The following is a 23,727-nucleotide window of genomic DNA, read 5'->3' on the forward strand; positions in this document are numbered from 1 at the left end:
TGCGAGGGTGCTGAGGCGCTGGCACAGGGTGCCCAGAGAAGCTGTGGCTGCCCCATCCCTGGCAGTGTTCAAGGCCAGGTTGGACACAGGGGCTTGGAGCAAGCTGCTCTAGTGGAAGGGGTCCCTGCCCGTGGCAGGGGTTGGAGCTGGAGGAGCTTTAAGCTCCCTTCCAACACAAACCAGGCTGGGATTCTATGATTCCAATCTCAAGGATACTGACACCTCACAGTGTCCTGCCATCAAAAACGGGCCAAGATCTGCTAGTTTCCGCTGGGATGGTAACACAGGAGCTCCCTTTTGGCCACAGAAAGCACAATCAGATTACACCAACCGCTAAACATCACTGTGGTTACCATCACCAGGGATGCAGAAACGCATTCCTAATGCAGCATGCACCTTTCACAAGGTGCCCACCAACGCCAAGCCGAGGAGCCCTCCCCACACCAGGGCAAGCCACCAGCCTGCTCTGGCACACGTGGTGCTGCAGGCACCTCTCCCCAGATTACCTCAGCCCCCTTCTACTCCACGTTTACTGCAGGCTACAAACATGCACCTGATGGATTCTAACGGAGCAGCTGATGTGTGGGAACTTGTTACCCTGCTGCACGGTGTCTGTGTGTCTGAACATTCAGACTCTTCACCCTTCGCTAGCAATGCTTGCTGAAAGCTGTCTTCATCTTGAGAAGGTTTGGGGGAAGTGGGGAAGGGAAACAAGATCCAGAGCCTTAACTCCTCCAATACCCCAGCTCCTCATTAATAAGCTCTCAAGACGGAGTTGATCCTACCCATTTGTGCTGTGAAAGCCAAGCTTCTGTTCTCCAGTATTCAGCTGCTTTGCACAGAGCATGTTCTAACCCAAAAGCCTCCTGCAGAAGTCCACAAGGATTTTGTCTGAGTCAGGCAAGCAGGTTACCTTGCTCTGTGCTCTTTAACAAACGCAACATTTGGGAATTGCCATCAATAAGCTGTGATCACCAGCCCCTGGGATGCTGACGGGTAACTCTCGGAACTGATTTATTCCCCTGCTTAAGCTGTTGTGAGCCATGAGAGCCCTCGCTGGGCAAATCCTATGACCAGCATCCACCCCTAGAGCACAGTTTAGAACCAAAGTGTCACTGCTTATACCACCCCTGACATCTTAATTTGGAAGCTGCACCCTCTTTAATTACCGCCCTGTTGGGGACCTTATAATCACCCAAGGCAAACCTCAACCAATTTAAACTGATCCCAGGTTCAGCCCCCAGGTGTGATTTCCAGGAGCGCTTCAGACTCAGGCCAGTTCAAATAACAATGGCCAAGCTCTTAATTAAGAAGAGTTATGGCTTGATTTAAAGAGGAGAGGGGATTAATTAACACATGTGGTGTAATGTCTTAATTGGGCTTCAGAGCCTGGATTTTGTGTGGTTCAGAATAAATGATTCATAATTAGCCAAAAGGTCCAGTTTGCTTCTGGCCCTCGCGCCTTCGCTCTCCCTGTGCAGAAGAACACGACGTTAAATATTGGATGCTGCCTTTTGTTAGCTGTCAGCTGCAATCAAAACCCAATCAAGCCCCCCGTTGGAAGTGAATGATTAGAGGTCTGCAAAGGGTTTCATTGCAGAGTTTTCTGGGAGATTAAAGATAAATAACATTAATATCCATTTGCTGAAGAGTGAATTAGTTTACAATGCTGTCCTGGGTGCTCTGACAAAGGGTTGGATCAGGGAGGTGGAGATCCGGACCTTTAGATTCCTCCCAACAGCCCAACTTTGCTGTTGGCATCTAAACCAGACAGCTTTATTCACAAGAGCAAACACCATCTTCCCCTACCAGTAATTCTGCAGAAGTACTTGAAGCTACTTTCATATGAGAACATGGACTCATGAACTTACGGACTGTCCCCATGTACACAGGACAGGACTGGCCAAGCCCTAGAGAATGAAACCTTGGTGCTCAGATTGAAGCACCAACACAAGGCTGAAGAGTTAGCACCCAGAGAAGGTCTCATAATGGGAATCTGCAGGAAGACAATAATACAGATGTTTCATCCTTCCCAGTTTTAGAAGCCAAATTTCTGGCACCAGTGGTCTGCTTACTGTAAGTGATCTCAGTGGTCTCCTCGTGTAAGTGATCCATGTTTATGCATCAACTTTTGGATGGCAAAGAACATGCATTTTTGCAATACTTCATCTAATCCCAGCCTGGTTTGTGTTGGAAGGGACCTTAAAGCTCCTCCAGCTCCAACCCCTGCCACGGGCAGGGACACCTTCCACTAGAGCAGCTTGCTCCAATCCCCTGTGTCCAACCTGGCCTTGAACACTGCCAGGGATGGGGCAGCCACAGCTTCTCTGGGCACCCTGTGCCAGCGCCTCAGCACCCTCACAGGGAAGAGCTTCTGCCTAAGAGCTCATCTCAGTCTCCCCTCGGGCAGGTTCAAGCCATTCCCCTTGGCCTGTCCCTACATCCCTTGTCCCAAGCCCCTCTCCAGCTTTCCTGCAGCCCCTTCAGGCACTGGAGCTGCTCTCAGGTCTCCCCTTCCAGAGACTTCTCTTGTCCAGGCTGCCCCAGCCCAGCTCTCTCAGCCTGGCCCAGCTTTCTCCTTCCTCTCTCTTTTTAGCTCTTTTTCCTAAAGGTTTGTTTCTTTACCCCTTCAAAAGCCCCTTTATGGCCATTCCTTCAGCAATTTACCCTCACAAAATGTGCCTAACAGACATTAAAAAGGCAGCAACACACTGGGAAGCCTGTGGCTCACTAATGCTATGGAAGACTTCCTGTTATGGGATACACCTAAACCAGCTAGACCTTCGGGATAACATTTCCATATGCATGAGTGTGCATGTACGTAGGTATATCCACACAACACATACTTGTACAGACAGTACATCTGCTCCTCGGAGACAGTGTGTTGTAGAGCTTGTAAATACACCTTCATTCAACTTTCATCACATTGTTCATTAGTGGCTTCAATTTTGCATAATTTGGCAGCTGCCTCTGGCGTTTTTCAAGAGGTGCTGTAATTTATTCCATATGGAAGTCAGTTGCCACACTCAAAAGGAGTTATCGGGTTCAGTGAACCAGAGCTGTATTTGTCTAGAAAGAGGTGTCAGATGCTAAACTCAATCTGACAGGAGTTAACCAAAGTCTCCCAGCTGACAGATTCTGTGGGGTTTCTGTAGTGTTTGCTATAAACAGGTTCAAAGCTAATACATACATTGCAAGACGATGCTGGCGGGGTAAGGAAAAGTGATGGAGATGAAGCTTGGGGTGCCCCGAAGCATCCCGAGCAACTCAGTGCCTTCAAAACCCCTCTCTGATGTGCAAACAAACTTCGGGGTTGTCCCACCCCATATCCCACCTCTTCAGAGAGCCCCTCAGGTCCCTCTGCTCTCTGCAGAGGGTCTCTTTGAGCTTTTCCCACTTATTTTGGGTCAATTTGGGAATCCTGAGCTCTTCCAGCAACCAGCAGCTCTGTTTGCCGCCCCGGCCAGCTTGTCCTCACCAAGGAGCATCTCCCGCTCTTTGCTATAGCCCCAGTGCCCCCTCCAGAGGACACAGCAGCTGCGAAGCGAGCGTGGTTGGGGGGATTTCAGTGCTTGATTGACACCATTAAAGAAGCAGTTTCAATGTTTACTCTGGAAACAGCCACAGCAGTTTAAGGTGTCGCTGCTGGCAGCTGCTTGAGTTTAAACAAACCTCAGCGAGGCTTCAGCCGGACGGAGGCACTTTGTGCTTCCAAGCGGGAGAAGCACCTGTGGGAAATGCTCTGGAGAAGGGAAATATCCCCTCAGGAAAAGGAGGTCCAGGAGGGCCTCTTCCCTATGCCCCTTTCCGCAGTGGAAACCATGGTTTAAGTGGAAGGAAACAGCCTTCCAGTACCACAAAGCCACGGGCTGAGCGCTCGTTTATCCTTTGGTCATGGTGAGACCGACTTAGCCAAGCCAGAGCAGCTCTGTAATGGTTGATCCAGCCTGGGAGCATCCCGATTTTATGAGTTTTACAGGAAAACAGCCCCGAAAACAACTGCTGCATGAGGATGCTGACATGCTGGGGCAGCTCTGCTACAAGATCAGGATGCTACGGACATGAAGAAAGAGTAGAAACACTCCTCTTTTCTGGGCAAAACTATTCTGCTCACCTCTTCTTTCTTGCCCATTGTCAATAGTTCCAGGTTTATCTGTCCTCCATAGCACCACACAGTCAGCTCTAGGGCCTCATCTAGCCTGATATACATGAGCTGTTGGAGCCCATCATCAGACCTTCTGCTGTGCTTCAGACCCCTTGAGGCTGCTCGTACTGGGAGGCAGAGAAGAAACTTTAGGATGAGGAGATAAGAAGAGCTTATGTTCTTCAGTCTCCACTGCCATTAGCTCAATGTGCCCACAGCAGATACTGCTCATCACTACTTGTCCATCACTTATGCAGACCACACGGATCAAGTACCATTGGGTTTGGGCTCTCCCACCACAGAGCTCAGCCTACAGGGGAACCTGAAATTACACTTACACACAGACCTGGATGGTTGACACATAGACGGGCTCAATGATGCAAGGAGTTGGAAGCTGGACAAAGACTGCTGGAGAAATCTTGGATGATGGCTGGGAGACACCAGCCCCATACCCCAGATTTCACCATAACCACCAGACAAAAGGATTCACAGAAGCATCCAAATGAAGGGAAAAGTCTGAGGGACAAGAAGTCCAACTTAGAGTCATAGAATGGTTTGGGTTGGAAGGGACCTTCAAAGCTCATCTAGTCCAACCCCCCTGTAATGAGCAGGAACATCTTCAACTAGACCAGGTTGCTGAGGTCTTCATGCAGTGGATGTAGCCATCCCCATATCCCTGTGATATGGCAGAAACTAATGAAGTTTCCATTGTCTGCTCCAAAGTCAGCTACATCCCATAGAGACGTCGTCTTCGTCTCATAGACGATGCAAAACCAATATTTCTCCATATTAAAGTTGCCAACAGGGATATTATTTATAAAACCTCAATGAGAATACATCTGCACAAAATAACTGACACCGTGTTCCCTGCATGGCATATGCGGGCTCAAAATAAACATGGATTCTATATGTTAGCTGCTTCAACAGAGCGTCCAAGCAGCAGGAAATGCATGAAACATGGGGAAAGAATGGAGCTCAGCAGTGGGAGGTAACATTGAATTCCTTGGAGAGCAGAGAAGGCGGCCCTGGGAGTTAAAATACACAGCAGGCAAAGAGACGAGGGAAGCCAAGAGAGCTGAAAAAAAAATGGCACAAGAGACGAGAGAGGCAGCTGGGGGAGTTAAAACATGCAGATGGAGAGATGGCTGAGAGCGAGGAAAGACCTGGATCCAAGTGGAAAGACGGCGACCAGGAACTGGCCACTTAAAATAAACTTTTCCCATAGGGAAGGAGTTATCCACGGGTGGGAAAACCGCTGCTGGGAGCAGGGAGGGTGCTCCTGGTGCAGTGCAATTCCCCCCACACACACACACCCCGAGTGCAGCGCTGGCACCCACAGCCACCCCGGCCTCAGCGCAAGGCAGGAGAATCGCTCTCCTCCTTCCCCACATCCCCAAGTGGGAATGACTTAGGAGAGGATCCAGATTGCCACTTCTGATTCCAGATCTCCAAATAATAAGCCGTCACTCTCGTCTTTCTCATTATAGACACTGTAAGGATGTCTATAAATAAGTTGATAATGCATTCCTTGCTATGACTCCCATGAAAAACACCCTGGGCTAACTCGAATTCTACTGAACTAAAAAAAAGTTAAACTTTTCACCAAATGCTCCAAGTTTTTCTCCCAAAATGAGGTTTCACCCCTGCCTGTGCCCTCCAGTAACCACTTTAAAAGATACACGAGTTGAGACCCGGACTGAGAATCCTTCAGCTATGGAAAGGGATGCTTTTCGCGTCAGATGGATGCTTTCATGTCCTACAGCGGTACCACCAGCTTCAGCTGCGTGGCCAAACTACACCCCACTCCCTATCCCTGCTGTTTCTCACTCACAGGCTTCCAGGAATCCAAAGGGAGACCTTAGAGCAGCTCCAGTGCCTAAAGGGGCTCCAGGAAAGCTGGAGAGGGGCTTGGGACAAGGGCCTGTAAGGACAGGCCAAGGGGAATGGCTTGAACCTGCCCGAGGGGAGACTGAGATGAGCTCTTAGGCAGAAGCTCTTCCCTGGGAGGGTGCTGAGGCGCTGGCACAGGGTGCCCAGAGAAGCTGTGGCTGCCCCATCCCTGGCAGTGCTCAAGGCCAGGTTGGAATCTACCCCTGCTCCTTGTGTGTCAACAGCAGCCATCTCCAGACAGCAGAAGGTGTTACCAAGACTGTGCCCTGCTGCAAGGAACCACCACAGTCCCTTTGGAAAAGAGAGGGAAAACAGTGTGTTTTGGCTCCAAAGAGCTGAAAGAACTTACTTTACAGCTCCCAAGACAGAGTTTGATGCCCTGTTTCTCCCCACATCCAGGCCATGGGAGGAACTGACACTTAGGTGCTGGATGGATACCACACTGTATCTATATATTTAAATGCAGATGCTAAAAATCGGTGCCCAACTTTACAGAAGCAGCTCCAACCCTTCCCTTCAGGAGAGAAAATTGCCCAGGGGTGTTTCTACAAGGATAAACAAGGCTAAAAAAGTTATGGGTCAATCCCTAACCCTACTAATTGCTATTTACATTGTCAGTGGAGTGCTTTAGAGCAGCCATTACCAACAGCTTTGTTTAGAGAGTGCTTCCAGCTTGGCTGTCAGGACAAAGGTAGCAAGCCCTTTAGCATCCCCATCTTTCAATGCACTAATCAGTCTCCAGAGGCTGGCAAAGGTGATCCCCACCTCATGGATCATTCATGCCGACTGAGCTGCTGATGGGTGTCCTAAAAGAGCCACAGGCATCCAATAGATCCAAAGAGGCTCAGAGCATCTCTGGGCAGAGGAGAAAGAGGTGGTGCTGGAAAGGAAGGTGGGAGACTGGCCAATGGACAGGGCAGTTTGGGGGGTTTCCTATTAAGAACTCTGATAGGAGATAACTGGATATGAAATAATAACCCTGCCCTTTCCTGTCCACTCTCCTAGTACTGAGCAACCTGCTCCAGCAGAAGGTGTCCCTGCCCATGGCAGGAGGTTGGAACTGGATGATCTACCTTAAGGTCTTTTCCAACCCAAACCATGTTGTTATATATGATTCTACGATATGTTCTTCTGAGGAAGTCCGAGCCACAGGAGTTCAAATAAGGCCTAAGCAAGTCCAAAGGTGGCCAAGGTGGTCTGGATGTGGTGCACGGTCAGCAAGTCCCTACACTCCCTATCTGGCTGAACACAAGCCAAGACCCTTTAGTGTGACCCCATATGGCAGCTCTAATGTTTGCTAAGGAGAGAACTGAAAACTTAGGGATACTTCTCCACTGAATTCAGGGAGTTTTGGCTCACCCTGACCCTATGGAATAGGGTTATGCAAACTGATGGGGACTCAGAAAGATGCTTTCAAATAACAGCATCACTATAACACTTCCAAAATGGTCAAAAATGATGGAACACAAACATTTTAATAAGCAAAATATAGTCTTTGATGCTTAGAAATATCAATGAATAACATCAACTGTGGCTCTTTTCTCCCTTCCCATTGAAAAACCCCCTCTTTGTATTACCCCACACTTACTTTTCCAGTATGGACATTATAATTGGAGGTAGAACCAGTATAGGCATTGGCAGAACCACTCTGGTCAGGGCTGTTTCTAGCAGTGCCTGGAACAGGAAAACAAACAAACAAAGCCAAGACACTTAAAACCCATCTCAGGATGTACCTGGGCTGAGCAAGCAAGATGTGGACACAGAAACGCTTTGGCTGGGCTGTCCTGCGTTGATGTGAATGAATGCACCAACACACGCTTTCAACGGTGCTATCAGCTATTGGGATACAACCTCTTTTTGCTCTGTTGATAGAAACGAGAGGCTGGAGCCCATTCCACAAATGCAGTGGAATAAACAGACGCTCAAGAGCTTCCCTGATTTCAGTTTATGTGACCAAAATGCTCAAACATCCCATCTTATCCCACAGAATGGTTTTAAACTGAGAGACTGAGATGAGCTCTGAGGCAGAAGCTCTTCCCTGCGAGGGTGCTGAGGCGCTGGCACAGGGTGCCCAGAGAAGCTGTGGCTGCCCCATCCCTGGCAGTGTTCAAGGCCAGGTTGGACACAGGGGCTTGGAGCAAGCTGCTATAGTGGAAGGGGTCCCTGCCTGTGGTAGGGGTTGGAACTGAATGAGCTTTAAGGTGCCTTCAACCCAAACCAGGCTGGGATCCTATGATATTCCTACACAATCATGTTAGTGCTGCCTGGAGAGGCAAAACAGCTGCCTGGAAGATGCTGTGAGGTGTGATATTCAGCTCCTCCCTCGACTGAGATTTAATTTCAGTGACGTGCTGGGGGCCCACAGCACCCTATTCTCTGCTCCAAGATTTGCTGCTGCTTTTTAATCACTGGGGGTTTATTAGGAAGCATTGTAACACATAGTCCTCTCTTCTCCCAAGAAGACACCCAGCTGTGGAGCTATGGTTGTCCATCCACCGGTGCTTTCTTCCTAGTGAGATAGATACACCAAGAAGCAGCAAACAGAGCAGCCTGATACATATAAGTTACCCTGAAATGAGTCCGAGAGAAGATCATGGTCACTCTAGCAAGGTGCAGGACCACCACTGTGTCTTCATTTCCATCTTCCAACCACCTTTGCCAGCACCCAACTGGGATGCTCCAAGCTCTGCAACCACGCATGGGGCTTTGGCAGACCCAGGCAGAGGACACTGGATTTTGGATGAAAATGCTGAAGATCATGCAGTACAGCCAGGCTTGGGAGCACTCAGTCCTTCCAGTCTAGGATTAGGTCTCAGAGAGGCACAGATGTATTCACTGAGGCCAAATTTTACATTACAAACCCCAATACTAAGCTATTTAGGAAGAAGCATTGGGATTAGATGGCAGCTGGGCAGAACTTCTCAGAAGTCCCATATTTGATGTTTAAACTCCACCTAAACCCCATTTACAGAACCTGCACTTTGACTACTTCTTTTCCATGTTGTTTTCTTCCTCTCAACCATTAGGATGGAGAGGGGAAAGCTTGGGTCCTGAAGCCAGTTACTGGAAGTGGGGAAAACTGGCTCAAGTAAGTATCTCCAAGCCCTTCAACAGATTGTTTTAATCTCCCTGTTAAACAACAATATGGAGAGATATTAGAGATCTCCCATTTCTCGCCGAGGACTGTAAATCTGTACATTAATTGCTGTCTATGAAGAGCCTTAAGAGCCTTGGACAGAAGGAGCGAGAGAAATGCCAAGCATTATATTATTAACTCCTCTGCCTGGGCGTGTGCTTTGGTACATGCTTTACATTTCAGATTAAAGCCCACTTGGAAACAACATGTCTCAGACAATCAGATGATGCTCAGAAGACAAAACTATGTGAGGATGGAAGAAAAGGGGATGATTGCAGGCAGATGGCAGCGTAGAGGGTTACAGGGGAAACCAGACCAGGTGTTAGGATGGGGATAACAACATCTGGCTACCCTCCCAAAGCTTTGTTCATGCAGTTTTGACATGGCGAGGGTTAAAAAGCTACTCAGCTCCAAAATGAAGTCTTCCTCATTTAGAAAAAGGTGTAAGTTATCTTCACTTCGTATTCAACATCAACTGCTTACATGTTTCCACAAAGAAATCCTAAGGCTGTGAAAGCAGCGGGGTAGTACAGGATCTTCCTGATGTCAATCTGCACCCTTCCAAACCATCAGGGTGAGCTGAATTTGCCAGCATGACATGAGCCTGTGTCCACTGGCACACTCTGTTTGGCAACTACACAACTGCACGTGTGGGTACAATGCAGGCATTGAGTTTTGATGTGTCGTTCTCATATCATATCATATCATCCCAGACTGGTTTGGGTTGAAGGGACCTTCAAGCTCCTCCAGCTCCAACCCCTGCCACAGGCAGGGACCCCTTCCACTGGAGCAGCTTGCTCCAAGCCCCTGTGTCCAACCTGGCCTTGAACACTGCCAGGGATGGGGCAGCCACAGCTTCTCTGGGCACCCTGTGCCAGCGCCTCAGCACCCTCACAGGGAAGAATCCTTTCCTAGCATCTAAATCTCTTCTATTTGCAGCTCTTCCAAGCCATCCGCTCCTATGGCTGTGGGATTTGTTAAGCCTGAAAGCCAGTTGTGTCCGCGCTCCCCCAGGCGCCCACCAGGAAGCTCACAGGTACATACGTGTTTTGCAGCAATCCTGGAGGACCCGACAATGTTTCCATTACTGTCCAAAACATCAATTCCTTCTTCCAGCTCCGTGTGCCTCATCAGGACAACATTGCAGATATTGGCACTCGCTGGGGATGAGAAAAGCAGGATGATTAGCAGCGCGGGCCTGGTCAATACCAAATGGCAGGCTTCTGCTCGCCGCGACAGCCCTTCAGCTTCGCCTGCCTCAATCTGCCGAGGAGTTTCTGCAAGTCAAGGAGCCACTTTTACACCAAGACTAAGATGTGATTCCCAAGAAGAGAATAATAACCAAGAGCATTTCCTTTTCCTCGCAAAGGGGTCTGCTGCCGCAGTCAGAAACGTATTGATGCGAAGAAACACCAGTTCCAGAGGCTGGTGTTCGCACAAGCTCCCACCCTCCATAGGGATCCTTCACCCACCACATCAATCTACTAAGTCAAACAGGTCCTTGCCCTGGGCTGCCAGTTGACTGCTGGTTGACAGCTGCCTTGTCTTATGGTGCATCCCAAAGCTGGTTTTAACTCCCTATCCTAAGCCAGCAGATAAACTCTCCTTAAATAACGGGTTTTAGCAGGTATGCTGGAAATACATTGCAAGGGATTCCACTCAGCAACGAAGGTGAACTTAGATCTGAGCTCTTCAAGGGACAAACTTATGGGTTTTAATCAAACAGGACACGGTTGGGTTGGTTCCATGGACACATATCCCATTAGTGAGGGTCCTGCTGACTATTTGCCCTTATTTCATGTTTTAGGGGAAAAATACCTCTGTGGGCTCAATTTGGAGACCTGTTTCTTTGCTTTAACAATATTGATCTGAATTATAACACAAACCAGGGGGGGTTGGATCTGCTTCCCAAGTGGCATTTCCCACATCTCAGCCCTGCAGAGGTGGGAGCAGAGCTGGGCCCTTCCTGAGACACCCCCCCCTCACCCAGCCTGTGGCTTCTCTACCCTTCTCAAGATGATCCCAAATTCTCCTCCTTGAGAAATGAGTTGGAGATGTGAAACACCTTTCCCAGGTTCAGCTCCTCTCCGGGCCTGAGGCACTGCTTCCGTTTTCCATAGCAAAGCTGCTAATTCCTATAAAACTTGAAGTTTGGATAAACTGGCATCTTCCTGCATCACCCCCCTCCCCTCCCCAGCACATTTTGTTGCAAACTTTCCAACCAGAACTAATACAAACCCACTGTTGCTGCAAGTACCACGGCTTCCAAAAATGTGCTTCTGCACTGCTTGATGGGTTAATATTCACTAATTAATCTCAATTCATGTCATATAACAAATGTCTAATTTTTTGAGGGTGGTGGGTGGGTGAGCCCTATAGCATCGCAGCTCGCGGCAATCAAGGCTGATTTGTGGTGACAAATGCTCCTTACACTCGAGAAGAAGAGGAACATACACACACGCACACTCTGTCTCTCTCTTTAATATTCAAACTACCAGACCACTCTTCCCATCTATCAAAATATCTGTGTTACCAACCCTCCAGCTCCTTCATCCTGGATGCAAAAGCAAGCAGGCAGCTCATTTAAAGGGAGTTTAGCCCCCCTCCTTTCTCATTTCTCTTCTTTAGCACTCACATGATGCGTCCTTCTAGCTATCAGTCAAGACTGAACACATGAAACCATGCCAGCAGAGATGCTCTGGCCGAGGCAGGATGCATCAGAACAAGGCTCATGTGAGACTCATGATGGGGTGTGCAGATCTGCTGCTTCTACCAAAGCTGGAGGCTTCTCCAACTCACTGCATGTTATTAGGGTTCATAGAATCCCAGACCAGTTTGTGTTGGAAGCAACCTTAAAGCTCCTCCAGCTCCAACCCCTGCCACGGGCAGGGACCCCTTCCACTAGAGCAGCTTGCTCCAAGCCCCTGTGTCCAACCTGGCCTTGAACACTGCCAGGGATGGGGCAGCCACAGCTTCTCTGAGCACCCTGTGCCAGTGCCTCAGCACCCTCACAGGGAAGAGCTTCTGCCTTATCTCTAACCTGAACTTCCCCTGTTTCAGTTTGAACCCATCACCCCTTGTCCTATCACTGCAGTCCCTGATGAAGAGTCCCTCTCCAGCATCCTTTAGATGCTGGAAGCTGCTCTGAGGTCCCCACGCAGCTTCTCTTCTCCAGCCTGAACAGCCCCAATGTTCTCAGCCTGTCTTGACCCAGCTGGATGGAGACCACAAAGCTTTGATGCATTCCTCCAATTCTCCAGCTTCTATCAACCGAGCTCAGCCCAGTGAGAGGGATGCAAGGCAGAACCAGGGCTTAATGGTTGTGGAGCGAGAGCTTTACACCAGCTTTTTTGTGTAGAGAAAGTGAGATTCTGCCCTTATGCAGGGAGCTGGTGGGTCAAAAGCAATGGGAAGATGCATCCTAATTAAACAGTTTGTCCAGGTCTGCAAACCAGTAACTCGCAGCTTTCAAAACCCCACAGCAGCAATTAGTGGGAGGATTCCTGATGTCCTGGCACATAATGAAGCATGAGAGTACACAAATAAAATAAGCACCAGAGAATTAATTACAGGCTAAACAAATTAATTACGGGTCCTCAATCAATGCCGCCACAAGCAGAACCTCTTTCTCCTTGCACCTTGGGATGGAAGTAGATCAACCCCGTGGCGAAGGCTTCCCACGTGCACCTGTGACTCAAACCCAGTCTTGTGCTCACCTCTAGTGCCCTTCTAGTTATAGAAATCATAAGAAAGCCAAAAGCTTCTAAAGAGATATTCCAAGGAAGCTTTGGGAAAGCAATAATAACATCCATAGATGTGCAAGCAACGTGCTCAGAAACAAGATCGAGTGCAATCACTGACCACAATCCCCATCACCTCCTGCTCTGCGGGCAGGGCAAGAGGCTGTTTTTCAGGCAGAAAAGGGGAAAAACCCCAGCAATGCAGGAACTGAAGGTTGGAGGGTCAGAGCAACCAGCTCTCCGTAACACAAGGAGTAAAAAGACCAGTGAAACTGAGAGCAGCAGGTAGGTGAAGACGCTCAGCATCCTCAAGCAAAGCTCTGAGGATATGGCCCTTGCAAAGGAGAAAGCTTAAAGGGAAGTTGTGCATTAACACAGTTGAAAAGCGACCTGCAACAGGGAGCAAAACCCCTCTGATCACTGATTTCCTCCATGTTTGGACCATTTTTGCACTATCTTTATAAACAAATACATTAAAAAATCACCCTAACTCCACTGGTGATTTCTTCGTAGCCACAATAACTCACAATAGACCTTGCCCCTCAAGGCTCTGTCCAACCTGGCCTTGAACACTGCCAGGGATGGAGCATTTACCACTCCTTTGGGCAACCTGTTCCAGTGTCCCACCAGCCTCAAGGCAAAGAACTTCTTCCTTATATCAAGCCTGAACTAATCCAACATTCTAACTACAGGCTTCAGCAAAGGATGAGTCCAGCATGTCCCCTCCCTCCAACATGGAGCAGTTTGCTGCTAAAACACAGAAGGGTTTATTTTGTGCTGCAATAAGGCAGCAGCAGCCTTAATTCTTCACACACTTCAGTCTTTTTTTGATCAGCAGCTCCTAGAAATCTGTATATTCAGAGGAGGAGCATTTCATTGCATTTGTATTGTAAAAACCCCTAACGCTACTGCTTGTTTCAAGGTTTGATTTGACATGATTCAAACCAGCTCTTGCAGATTAAATCCGCTTGAATTTGGATGATCGAGGACCAGTCAACACTGATCAGTTTGTAAACTGCTTGCGAGTGGAAAGTGCAGCTTGAGAAAGCCTCATGAGCTGCCTCCACCAGCAGCTTTGCATCATTCTCCTGCCAAAACGCTGCTTTGCACCAGCCTGTTGCTGTCTGCACCAAGTCAGGGACCTCAGCTTTATGGTGGCATAAAGCAGGAAGGATGGAGTTAGGTGTCCTTTAGCTACCACTAGGTTTACAGCCAACACTTTGAGTATAGAGAAAAGGCGTCATTTCTTACCGACAGCAGGGAATGGCACAAACCTCTGGATCAAGAGACGAGTGGCGGGGGTAAACTTGTTTGCTCTCTGAACCAGAACATTAAGGCCCACCTTTGAACAGAAGAGAAACAAAACAGAGAAGCAGAAACATTTAGCTACAGGGAGCAGGGCAGATGCCACAGTTTGCAGGCAGCAGCAGAGCTCTTCAAGGGTCTCTCCCCATGCAGAAGCATGTGAGAACTAAACACTCCACACACCGCAGGGTTTAACTGGGCTGGGTTGAACCCAACTGTTGGGCTTAAGTGAAAGGTTGAACTCAACTGTTGGGCTTAAATGAAGGGTTGAACCCAACTGTTGTGCTTAAATAAGGATTGAACTCAACCATCGGAAGGATTGAACCCAACTCTTGGGCTTAAATGAAGGGTTGAACTCAATCATTGGATTTAAATGAAGAGTTGAACCCAATGCTGGGCTTAAATGAAGGGTTGAACTCAACCATTGGATTTAAAAGAAGGGTTGAACGCAATGCTGGGCTTAAATGAAGGGTTGAACTCAATCATTGGATTTAAAAGAAGGGTTGAACGCAATGCTGGGCTTAAATGAAGGGTTGAACTCAACTATTGGATTTAAAAGAAGGGTTGAACCCAATGCTGGGCTTAAATGAAGGGTTGAACTCAACCATTGGATTTAAAAGAAGGGTTGAACCCAATGCTGGGCTTAAATGAAGGGTTGAACTCAACCATTGGAAGGGTTCAACCCAACCACTGAGATTACATGAAGGGTTTAACCCAACTGCTGGATTTAGATAAAGGGTTGAATTCAGTCATTTGGCTTAAATGAAGGGTTGAACCCAACCATTGGGTTTAAATAAAGGGTTGAACCCAACCATTGGGTTTAAACCCCTTCCAGCTAAAAAACGAGCTAGAAATCACTGCAACGCCATTCAGTCCCCCTGGAAATACCCCTAGCTGCATTTTTACCCAGTTCACTGGCATTTTCCCCATCCACCACAAAATATCTGGGGTTGGAAGACCTCATCAAGCTAGGCCAAAGGCCAAAGGTGGTGGCTTGCCCAACACAACTCATTCCTCCTCCCAGGGTCTGTGCAAAGCACACCACCTCACTCCAGTGCAAACACTTGGGCTCTAAAGGAGCTATTACTAGAGACAAAGAGCCAGCAGGCAGTTTATTATAGCCATGGATCATTTCTTGTTGCCTCCTCCACCACTTGAATAATGCAGAGCTCTCCCCAGCTTTGCAGGGATTTAAGTCATTGCGTTATGTTCATAGAAGCGGCACAGAGAGCCGCTGCCTCGTCAGCCTCAGCGTGGTTGGATAGTAGCGATAGTCAGAGAATTCCCAGCAAAACTGGTTTCAGGCAGAGCTGGGGTTATTAACTAAACAAACCTCTTCACAGGGAATGACTTTAATGTCTTCAAATTACTCTCCCTCACAATATTTTCTCTTCCTCATCCAAATGCGCAAACAAAATCCCAACAGCCCCCAAGTGGGGATTATTTCAGGCTGAAAATGGGACAGTTTTCAGCCAAAAATGCAAAAAAATTTAAAAAAATTAAGAAAAAAAATCAGCCAAAGCCAAAAACCTGCCAACAAATAGTGATTTGGGGTCTTAAAAAAAGGGAAAAGAAAGGAAAAAGAAGAAAAGGAAAGCAGGGGAGAACATATTTTGCAGGCTGCTACATTATACATGCAGCCGCAGCGCATCTCGTCTTTTTGGAGGCTGAGAGGATGATGTTGAGAAGCACAACTGCTGGGTAAGCCCTGCATAAGCAGAATGCTGGTTTGCAAAACCCATGGAGCATTTCCAAAGCCCCAGGAGGCTTTCACCAAGACCCCAAGCAGGATCCTTCCTCCTCTCCTTGGCCACTATGACTGTATGGGCGAGCCCAAACGAAAGCACAGTGGTGGTTCTGAAGCTGGGTAAGGATGAAGGCTTTGTCTTAATCTTCTTCCCCCTCAAAAATGATTGATTTCTAGTATTTCTTTTTACGTTTTCCAAGTGCTGGGATGCATATCTGCAAAATCTGAATGCTTCCAGAAAGTACAAAGCGCTCTCAAATGGTGACTTTAAGACTAAAGGTAAGACAATCATGAGCCTGGCTTTGCTGGTACTGCCCCATGGATTTGGGTATTTACAGCCTGGAGAGAATTCATCTGTACAGATGACAAATATTGTTGGGTTTGCAGCCTCGGCTTGTAGGTTTAATGGAAGGATTTGACCATGAAGTGGAAGAGCAGCAGCTTCTGCAACAGCAAAGATGAAGCTGGGAGAGACCCTGCTGTGAGGCGAGTGGTAATAAAAGCATTTTACTTTCAGATTCAATTTGGTGCTGCAGATGAACTGGCTCCTCCACTTACAGCAACCACCCCGCTGTGAATATGAAATTAAATGTTGCTGCAGGTTTCAATCCAATCTCCCAAATTCCCAACACCAGGAGCAGATTTAGGGAGCTAATGAGGGTTTGTTTTGTACAGTTTGGAAATTGCTTGAACCAATCTGTGAACTCTTTCCCGCAGGTCACAAAGCGGGATGAGGGTAAACAGGGCAAGGGGAGCATTCAACAACGAGCAGGTTCTCCTCCACTTCAGAGCACCATAAGCAAAAGGGCCATCAAGGACAGCTTCACGAGTTTCATTCCTAAAGGCTGGCCAATGCATGCTCATTATAGAGGCAAAATCATCCCTAAGAAAACAACCACAGAAGTATTATTATCATCACCCTGCCTACAGCCTGAGTCATAGAGCTGGGATCTACCACACTGGTAGAAACACGTAACAGAGGCAGGTGGGATTCATCACACCCAACGTGGTAGAAACACAGAATCATGGAATTGTTTAGCTTGGAAAAGACCATTGTGATCATTGAGCCCATGACTGCCGAAGCCACCACTAAACCACATCCCTAAGCACCACGTCTACCCATCTTCTAAACACCTGCAGGGATGGTGACTCCACCACTGCCCTGGGCAGCCTGCTCCACTGCCTGACAACCCTTTCTGTGAAGAAGTTTTTCCTCATATCCAACCTAAACATTCCCTGGCAGAACTTAAGGCTGCTTCCTCTCATCCTACAGGCTTCCTTTGTGGCCCAGTGCAGAGAAATGAGCTTTTTTGAGGGTTTTTATTCTCCAAGATGGACATTTATGGGTGCTCACATAAAACGTCTCCAGAAGTGCCCATTTATCCCTGCTGACTATCAAAGCAGTCCAGGGATGCAGCTCAGGTGAAGACACCTACACTGCTCATGTCTCAACGCAGCCAAGACAAGCGGTTTCAGCGCAGTACAGGTTTGGGACGTTCCCGTATTGAGATCCAGACTAAGGGACAAATCCAGATTGCCTATTTATCTGAGGTTTCTTCTTCCAGAGTACTCCCTCCATGCAGCTGATGGAGCTTCCCAACAAGGCAGGGGAAGCTGGACACCAGGATACATCACACCACAAGGGCTGCTAACATCCCGCAACACGAAACTGGGACAGAACACTGAGAACAGGAGAGTAACCTTACTCAGGGCTCTACTACACCTCTGGCAGCACTTCCTCCATCCCTCTTCTGCAAATGCCAGGAATTCCTGCTATATATTTTCCTCCTGGTTTTGTTTCCAGCATCAACAACATGATCTCAGCAAAAGGAGAGTTTGTGATGTGGAAACCGAACCAGACACTGTCAAAAGAGCAACTGCGTAATATTGAACCCAGGTTTCTGCTTCCTTTTCTTTTCTTGCTTGACTCAAAGTATCCACCAAGACAGCAATATCAAATCACAGGAATTTCTGAAATAAGCCCCGCTTTATTTTTGTTTTTCCTTTCTGATTACCTTGAAGCCAATTAAATGGTTTTCAATGCCTGAAGCTGGGAACGACCCAGGTCTACCTTTACCATCTATATCTTCATCCCTCCACATCTTAACCCAGTTTTAGAGCAGTAAATACATCAGGAATTCAAGAAGCTCTTCCAATTAATTTGGAGAGGGAATTTTTATGAAATAAAGGAGTATCTGGAGTGCAGCAAGCAAGGGGAACGTTGGCTGCAACAAGTGCAGAGGAGGCCATGGAGATGCTGCGAGGGCTGGAGCAGCTCTGCTCTGGAGCCAGGCTGAGAGAGCTGGGCTGGGGCAGCCTGGACAAGAGAAGGCTCCTGAAGGGGAGACCTGAGAGCAGCTCCAGTGCCTGAAGGGGCTGCAGGAAAGCTGGAGAGGGGCTTGGGACAAGGGATGTAGGGACAGGGCAAGGGGAATGGCTTGAACCTGCCCGAGGGGAGACTGAGATGAGCTCTTAGGCAGAAGCTCTTCCCTGGGAGGGTGCTGAGGCGCTGGCACAGGGTGCCCAGAGAAGCTGTGGCTGCCCCATCCCTGGCAGTGTTCAAGGGCAGGTTGGACACAGGGGCTTGGAGCAAGCTGCTCTAGTGGAAGGGGTCCCTGCCCGTGGCAGGGGTTGGAGCTGGAGGAGTTTTAAGGTCCCTTCAAACCCAAACCAGGCTGGGATCCTATGACACCCCCTAAACATTGCTGAGCAGCTCTCTAGGCTTCATTAACTGTGTTGGCAAGACCTCCACTGATTTAAGGGATTCAGCTTTCCCAGCTTCCATCAGCATCGGGACAATCCCTGACCGCTGCAGTTGGAGTTGGCTGCTCCAACTGACCTAGAAAGCCAACTTGGAAGTAGGGACTGGTTCCAAAGAAGCTTCTCCTTCAGCCCTCAAATCACCAGATTGCTGAATTAGAGCACTAATTGGATCTGATGAGTCCCATCCAGCTGAAGTGTAGAAAAGAGCATTAGGAGAAGGAAGGAAAAAAATCAATTCATTAGGGCTGAGGGGTGAAGATGGAGGCAGAGGGATGGAAAACTGGGCTGATTACCAACTGGAGCTCTACCAAGTCAAGGAGAACAGAATGGAGGAGTATAAGGGAAGGGAAAGCATTAACAATCCAAATGGAGAAGGAAGATAGAGAGGAGCAAGAGAAAGGAAAAGAGGAAACCTGAGTGACCCCTGAGATGACTGAAGAAGGGATGACCACAGCAGCCCCACAGTTGGATGCTTCAATGGAAGAAAATAGTGTCATGTGGAAAAAGAAGCAAGACTGCAGGAGAGGTATGAGCAGGAAAAGAGAGAATTAATGCTGAATAGTTTGGGTTGGAAGGGAGCTTAAAGCTCATCCAGTTCCAACCCCTACCATAGGCAGGGACATCTTCCACTAGAGCAGCTTGCTCCAAGCCCCTGTGTCCAACCTGGCCTTGAACACTGCCAGGGATGGGGCAGCCACAGCTTCTCTGGGCACCCTGTGCCAGCGCCTCAGCACCCTCCCAGGGAAGAGCTTTTTCCTTATATCCAACCTAAATCTTCCCTATTTAAGTTTAAACCCATCACCCCTTGTCCTTGTATCACTACAGTCCCCAGCGAAGAGACCCTCTCAGCATTCTTGTCGGCTCCCTTGGGATACTGGGAGCACTGGATACTGGAAGCACAGCTTCTAGAGCCAGACACCACCTCGTTTAAAACCTTCCAGCACCAAACACAAGTTTATCACCAGCTCCTCCAGTTCTCCTCCCGGCTCCCTACAACAGCTCAACCTCCGAGGCAGGGCCCAGCCCTGCTCCATCCCCTTGCCACCCCTCGCCCTACTTTGCACCGACTGCCTCCAGCCTCTCAGTGTTTCTTGACCGCCCTAAGTGGCCGACAGTGCTGATGGCAGTGGGTGGCCTCCTGTGCTGCCTCACAACCTGATTACGGGCATCACACCACATTCACAGGCTGTCAATGCCGCGGCTCCACACGCCTCACAAACAATTATCAGGAAGAAGGAGCTGGGATTAGAGAAATCCACAGGGGTACCTCCACCTAGAGAGGGGAGTGAAAAATGGTGTGTGTGTGTGTGTGTGTGTGTGAGGGGAGTGTGCACTGGGAGCAGGGAAGGAGCAACAGCCCCTGGCTGGTGGTACCAACGGAGTGGGTTGCTGAGAGGATGCTCTCCCCGCCCCGGGTTGCACACAGATGAGACTGAACAATTGGTCCAAGGAGCTCCTGTCCTTCCTGAACAGGGAACGGGGGAAACATCAAGATCCTGGCGTTTCATTACACATCAATTTTGTAAGTGTAATGAGCCAGTCCAACTCTAATTTATCTAAGAGAAGCTCTTAAGATTCTCCCAGCTTCAGTTGGATACTCCCAAGCTTTTTTTAATCATAGGATCCCAGCCTGGTTTGGGTTGGAAGGGACCTTAAATCCCATCCAGCTCCAACCCCTGCCACGGGCAGGGACCCCTTCCACTAGAGCAGCTTGCTCCAAGCCCCTGTGTCCAACCTGGCCTTGAACACTGCCAGGGATGGGGCAGCCACAGCTTCTCTGGGCACCCTGTGCCAGCGCCTCAGCACCCTCACAGGGAAGAACTTCTGCCTAAGAGCTCATCTCAGTCTCCCCTCGGGCAGGTTCAAGCCATTCCCCTTGGCCTGGCCCTCCAGGCCCTTGTCCCAAGCCCCTCTCCAGTTTTCCTGCAGCCCCTTCAGGCCCTGGAGCTGCTCTAAGGTCTCCCCTTCAGGAGCCTTCTCTTGTCCAGGCTGCCCCAGCCCAGCTCTCTCAGCCTGGCTCCAGAGCAGAGCTGCTCCAGCCCTTGCAGCATCTCCATGGCCTCCTCTGGCCTCACTCCAACAGCTCCACGTCCCCAGTGGCATCAGCGATCCAGGTCACTGAGCTCTGGCTGTCAGGATGCAAGGCCAGGGATTCCCAAAGCCAGCTGCAACACAACCCTTACAACACTAACACTGTTTTACAGCACTAACGTTAGGCTTGAGCAGACTTCACCCCTCAGGTGAAGGGGACAAACAATAAGATCTCTCTGCTGAAATCCTGTGTGGCTGTGGGAGTGGTTTGGGTTATAAGGGATATTTTCAAGACAAGGCACGTTTTGACTCTGCAAAATGGAAACTTTTTGGGGTGGGGGGAATCCAGCTGGCTTAAAAGCATCATTGATGCCATGTGCGTTTGTCCAGGAGCAGCCTCAGCTTTGATCTGATCTCCCAGACCCACACTGGGCTTTGCTGATGAGACTCCCGCTCAACTTCCGTTCTCCGATACAGCTAAATATAAAGTGGAGGAGTTGTGATTTGTGTGTAACCTCTGGGCTCAGGCAGCTCCAACCCCAGCTGAGATCCTGCACGAACGATCATCTGTGAACCCTGCGGGAACACCGCCCAACGCCTCTGAGACAAATCACAGCGCTTCCAGAGCTCAGAAGCTCTGCAGATGCCCTACAGCAATCACAGAGATCCCCCGAAAGCTGCATTTTCTTGGAAATAACATCTCCAGGGCTTCTGTGCAGAAGGAAGTTGCCCCAGGATGACTGACACCTGCATCAGAGAGGCGTGATTTGAAGATGCTGCTCTGGAGCCAGGCTGAGAGAGCTGGGCTGGGGCAGCCTGGACAAGAGAAGGCTCCTGAAGGGGAGACCTGAGAGCAGCTCCAGTGCCTAAAGGGGCTGCAGGAAAGCTGGAGAGGGGCTTGGGACAAGGGATGTAGGGACAGGCCAAGGGGAATGGCTTGAACCTGCCAGAGGGGAGACTGAGATGAGCTCTTAGGCAGAAGCTCTTCCCTGGGAGGGTGCTGAGGCACTGGCACAGGGTGCCCAGAGAAGCTGTGGCTGCCCCATCCCTGGCAGTGTTCAAGGCCAGGTTGGACACAGGGGCTTGGAGCAAGCTGCTCCAGTGGAAGGGGTCCCTGCCTGTGGCAGGGGTTGGAGCTGGATGGGCTTTAAGGCTCCTCCCAGTCCAAACCATTCTATTCTATGTTTCTATGATTCTCGGAAGCTTTAACCTGGTTTGGGCTTACACACACTCCAGTCTAACTCCATACATTTTCACAGTCTGTGAAAGCACCATGCACACTCCACACAGCAAAGAAAGAGCATCAGCAAATCACACTGGCATCAGCTCCCTTCCTCCACTGCCTTGTCCAGGGTCAGGATTTAGGGCCAGGAAGCATGGGGCTACCTTTAAAATGAAAAGGCCTGGCTCTGCCTGTGAATCATAGAATGATAGAATCATAGAATAGTTAGGGTTGGAAAGCACCTTAAGGTCATCCAGTTCCAACCCCCCTGCCATGGGCAGGGACACCTCACACTAAACCATCTCACCCAAGGCTCTGTCCAAGAGCTGCTTCAAACCCCCTCCTGCACACCTCGAGCAGCAGTGGCTCCAGGGTGAGTCATTAGTAGCTGCTAGCACCAAAGTTATTAATGGCATTAATCACCTGATTTTTTTAAGCCCAAGGTTACATTCAAGTCTTGAGCAGGTGCATTTTAAGCGTGTAAGTCGATAGCGAACACAGAGCGTGGCTGGGAGTCATGGTTACATGTCATTACAGCTCTCTCTTATACAAAAGAAGACAAAACACCTACTTTTGTCAGAATTTAGCTCAGGTTGCTAAGTGAGAACAACGTATTTATTTGCCTCTGTACTGACAAGACCGTCAATCCCAAAGTTGCACTTAATAAAAGCCTGGTTAGAAGTTCCAAACCCTGGTATATTGGCAAGGGGATGGAGGGAGCTTCTATAATTGGGGTAAACACCATCCCTCCACTGCAGAGGTGCTTGATCCCACACATGTGGTTTTGCTTCTCCTTCCATCAGGGGAATCAAAGGCCTAATACAAGGGGGAAGCTCAGTGCCATCATGCCTTGGTGGTCACAATGAGAGGATTCCTGGGCAAGCTACATGCACCTCTACACGTAAACCACACTCTGAATGCCTGCCAGGCTTGCTGTGCTCTAATTAGAGCCCATCCTGCCAACTGAAGAGGATAATGCCAGCAGTACCGATGTATATGGCACCTCCAAGGTACACACAGTGGTCAACAGATGGCCAATGAGCTAATGACCAGAGCACCAAGCTGAGCGACAATGCACTGCTTACTGGGAGATGTCAAACGTGGCCAAATGATACTGGCAGAAGAGAGGAAGCCCTTGGAGAGTCTCCACAGGGTCTTCAGGATCACAAGGAGCAGGATTTGGAGCTGGGCTTGGCAGAACCGCAGGTGGGCATTAAAAACCTGGTGTACAAAGCCCTGATGCAAGGACTACAGAAAGCAATGGCAGTAACACCACTGCTGTGAGATGCTTCAAGAAGAATGTACGGAGAAACCCAACGACTCACCACCACGGGCTCCAGCAGTCTCCAGCCTGCAGGTCTCAGCACCAGTGACCCCCATAAACCAGACAGCAGCTGATCACGGCCCTTGTCTGGATCTGGTTTAATTTGCATGCATTTAATTGCAGCCCCAAGAACCTCTCTGTTCTCAAACTGAAGTTATGGTTTAAGTCCATAGTACTGACATAGTATCTTCTCCGTGACAATGCTGAGGCGCTGGCACAGGGTGCCCAGAGAAGCTGGGGCTGCCCCATCCCTGGCAGTGTTCAAGGCCAGGTTGGACACAGGGGCTTGGAGCAAGCTGCTCTAGTGGAAGGTGCCCCTGCCCATGGAAGGGATTGGGACTGGAGGAGCTTTAAGGTCCCTTCCAACCCAAACCACTCTGGGATTCTATAAAGAGCTGGTTCAGAAGCAAAAGGGATCAGCAGCA

The 23,727-nt window shown here is 49.1% G+C and overlaps 1 protein-coding gene across 2 annotated transcripts in view; it reads right to left on the reverse strand.

Moving 5' to 3' along the window:
- The window catches only part of SFXN5 (sideroflexin 5), a 90,827-nt gene that overhangs the window by 21,480 nt on the left and 45,620 nt on the right, over positions 1 to 23,727 (reverse strand). For both annotated transcript variants that reach the window (XM_062618895.1, XM_062618896.1), the window contains 3 exons: positions 14,162 to 14,252; positions 10,215 to 10,330; positions 7,623 to 7,708 (listed from right to left, as the gene is read on the reverse strand). In XM_062618895.1, the coding sequence (XP_062474879.1) occupies positions 7,623 to 7,708; positions 10,215 to 10,330; positions 14,162 to 14,252 (293 nt within the window). The remainder of the gene's footprint in view (positions 1 to 7,622; positions 7,709 to 10,214; positions 10,331 to 14,161; positions 14,253 to 23,727) is intronic.

This window comes from Pezoporus occidentalis, unplaced genomic scaffold (genome assembly GCF_034315485.1).
Source record: "Pezoporus occidentalis ecotype Australia unplaced genomic scaffold, CSIRO_AGI_Poc_V1 ctg205, whole genome shotgun sequence".
NCBI classification, from domain to species: Eukaryota; Metazoa; Chordata; class Aves; order Psittaciformes; family Psittacidae; genus Pezoporus; species Pezoporus occidentalis.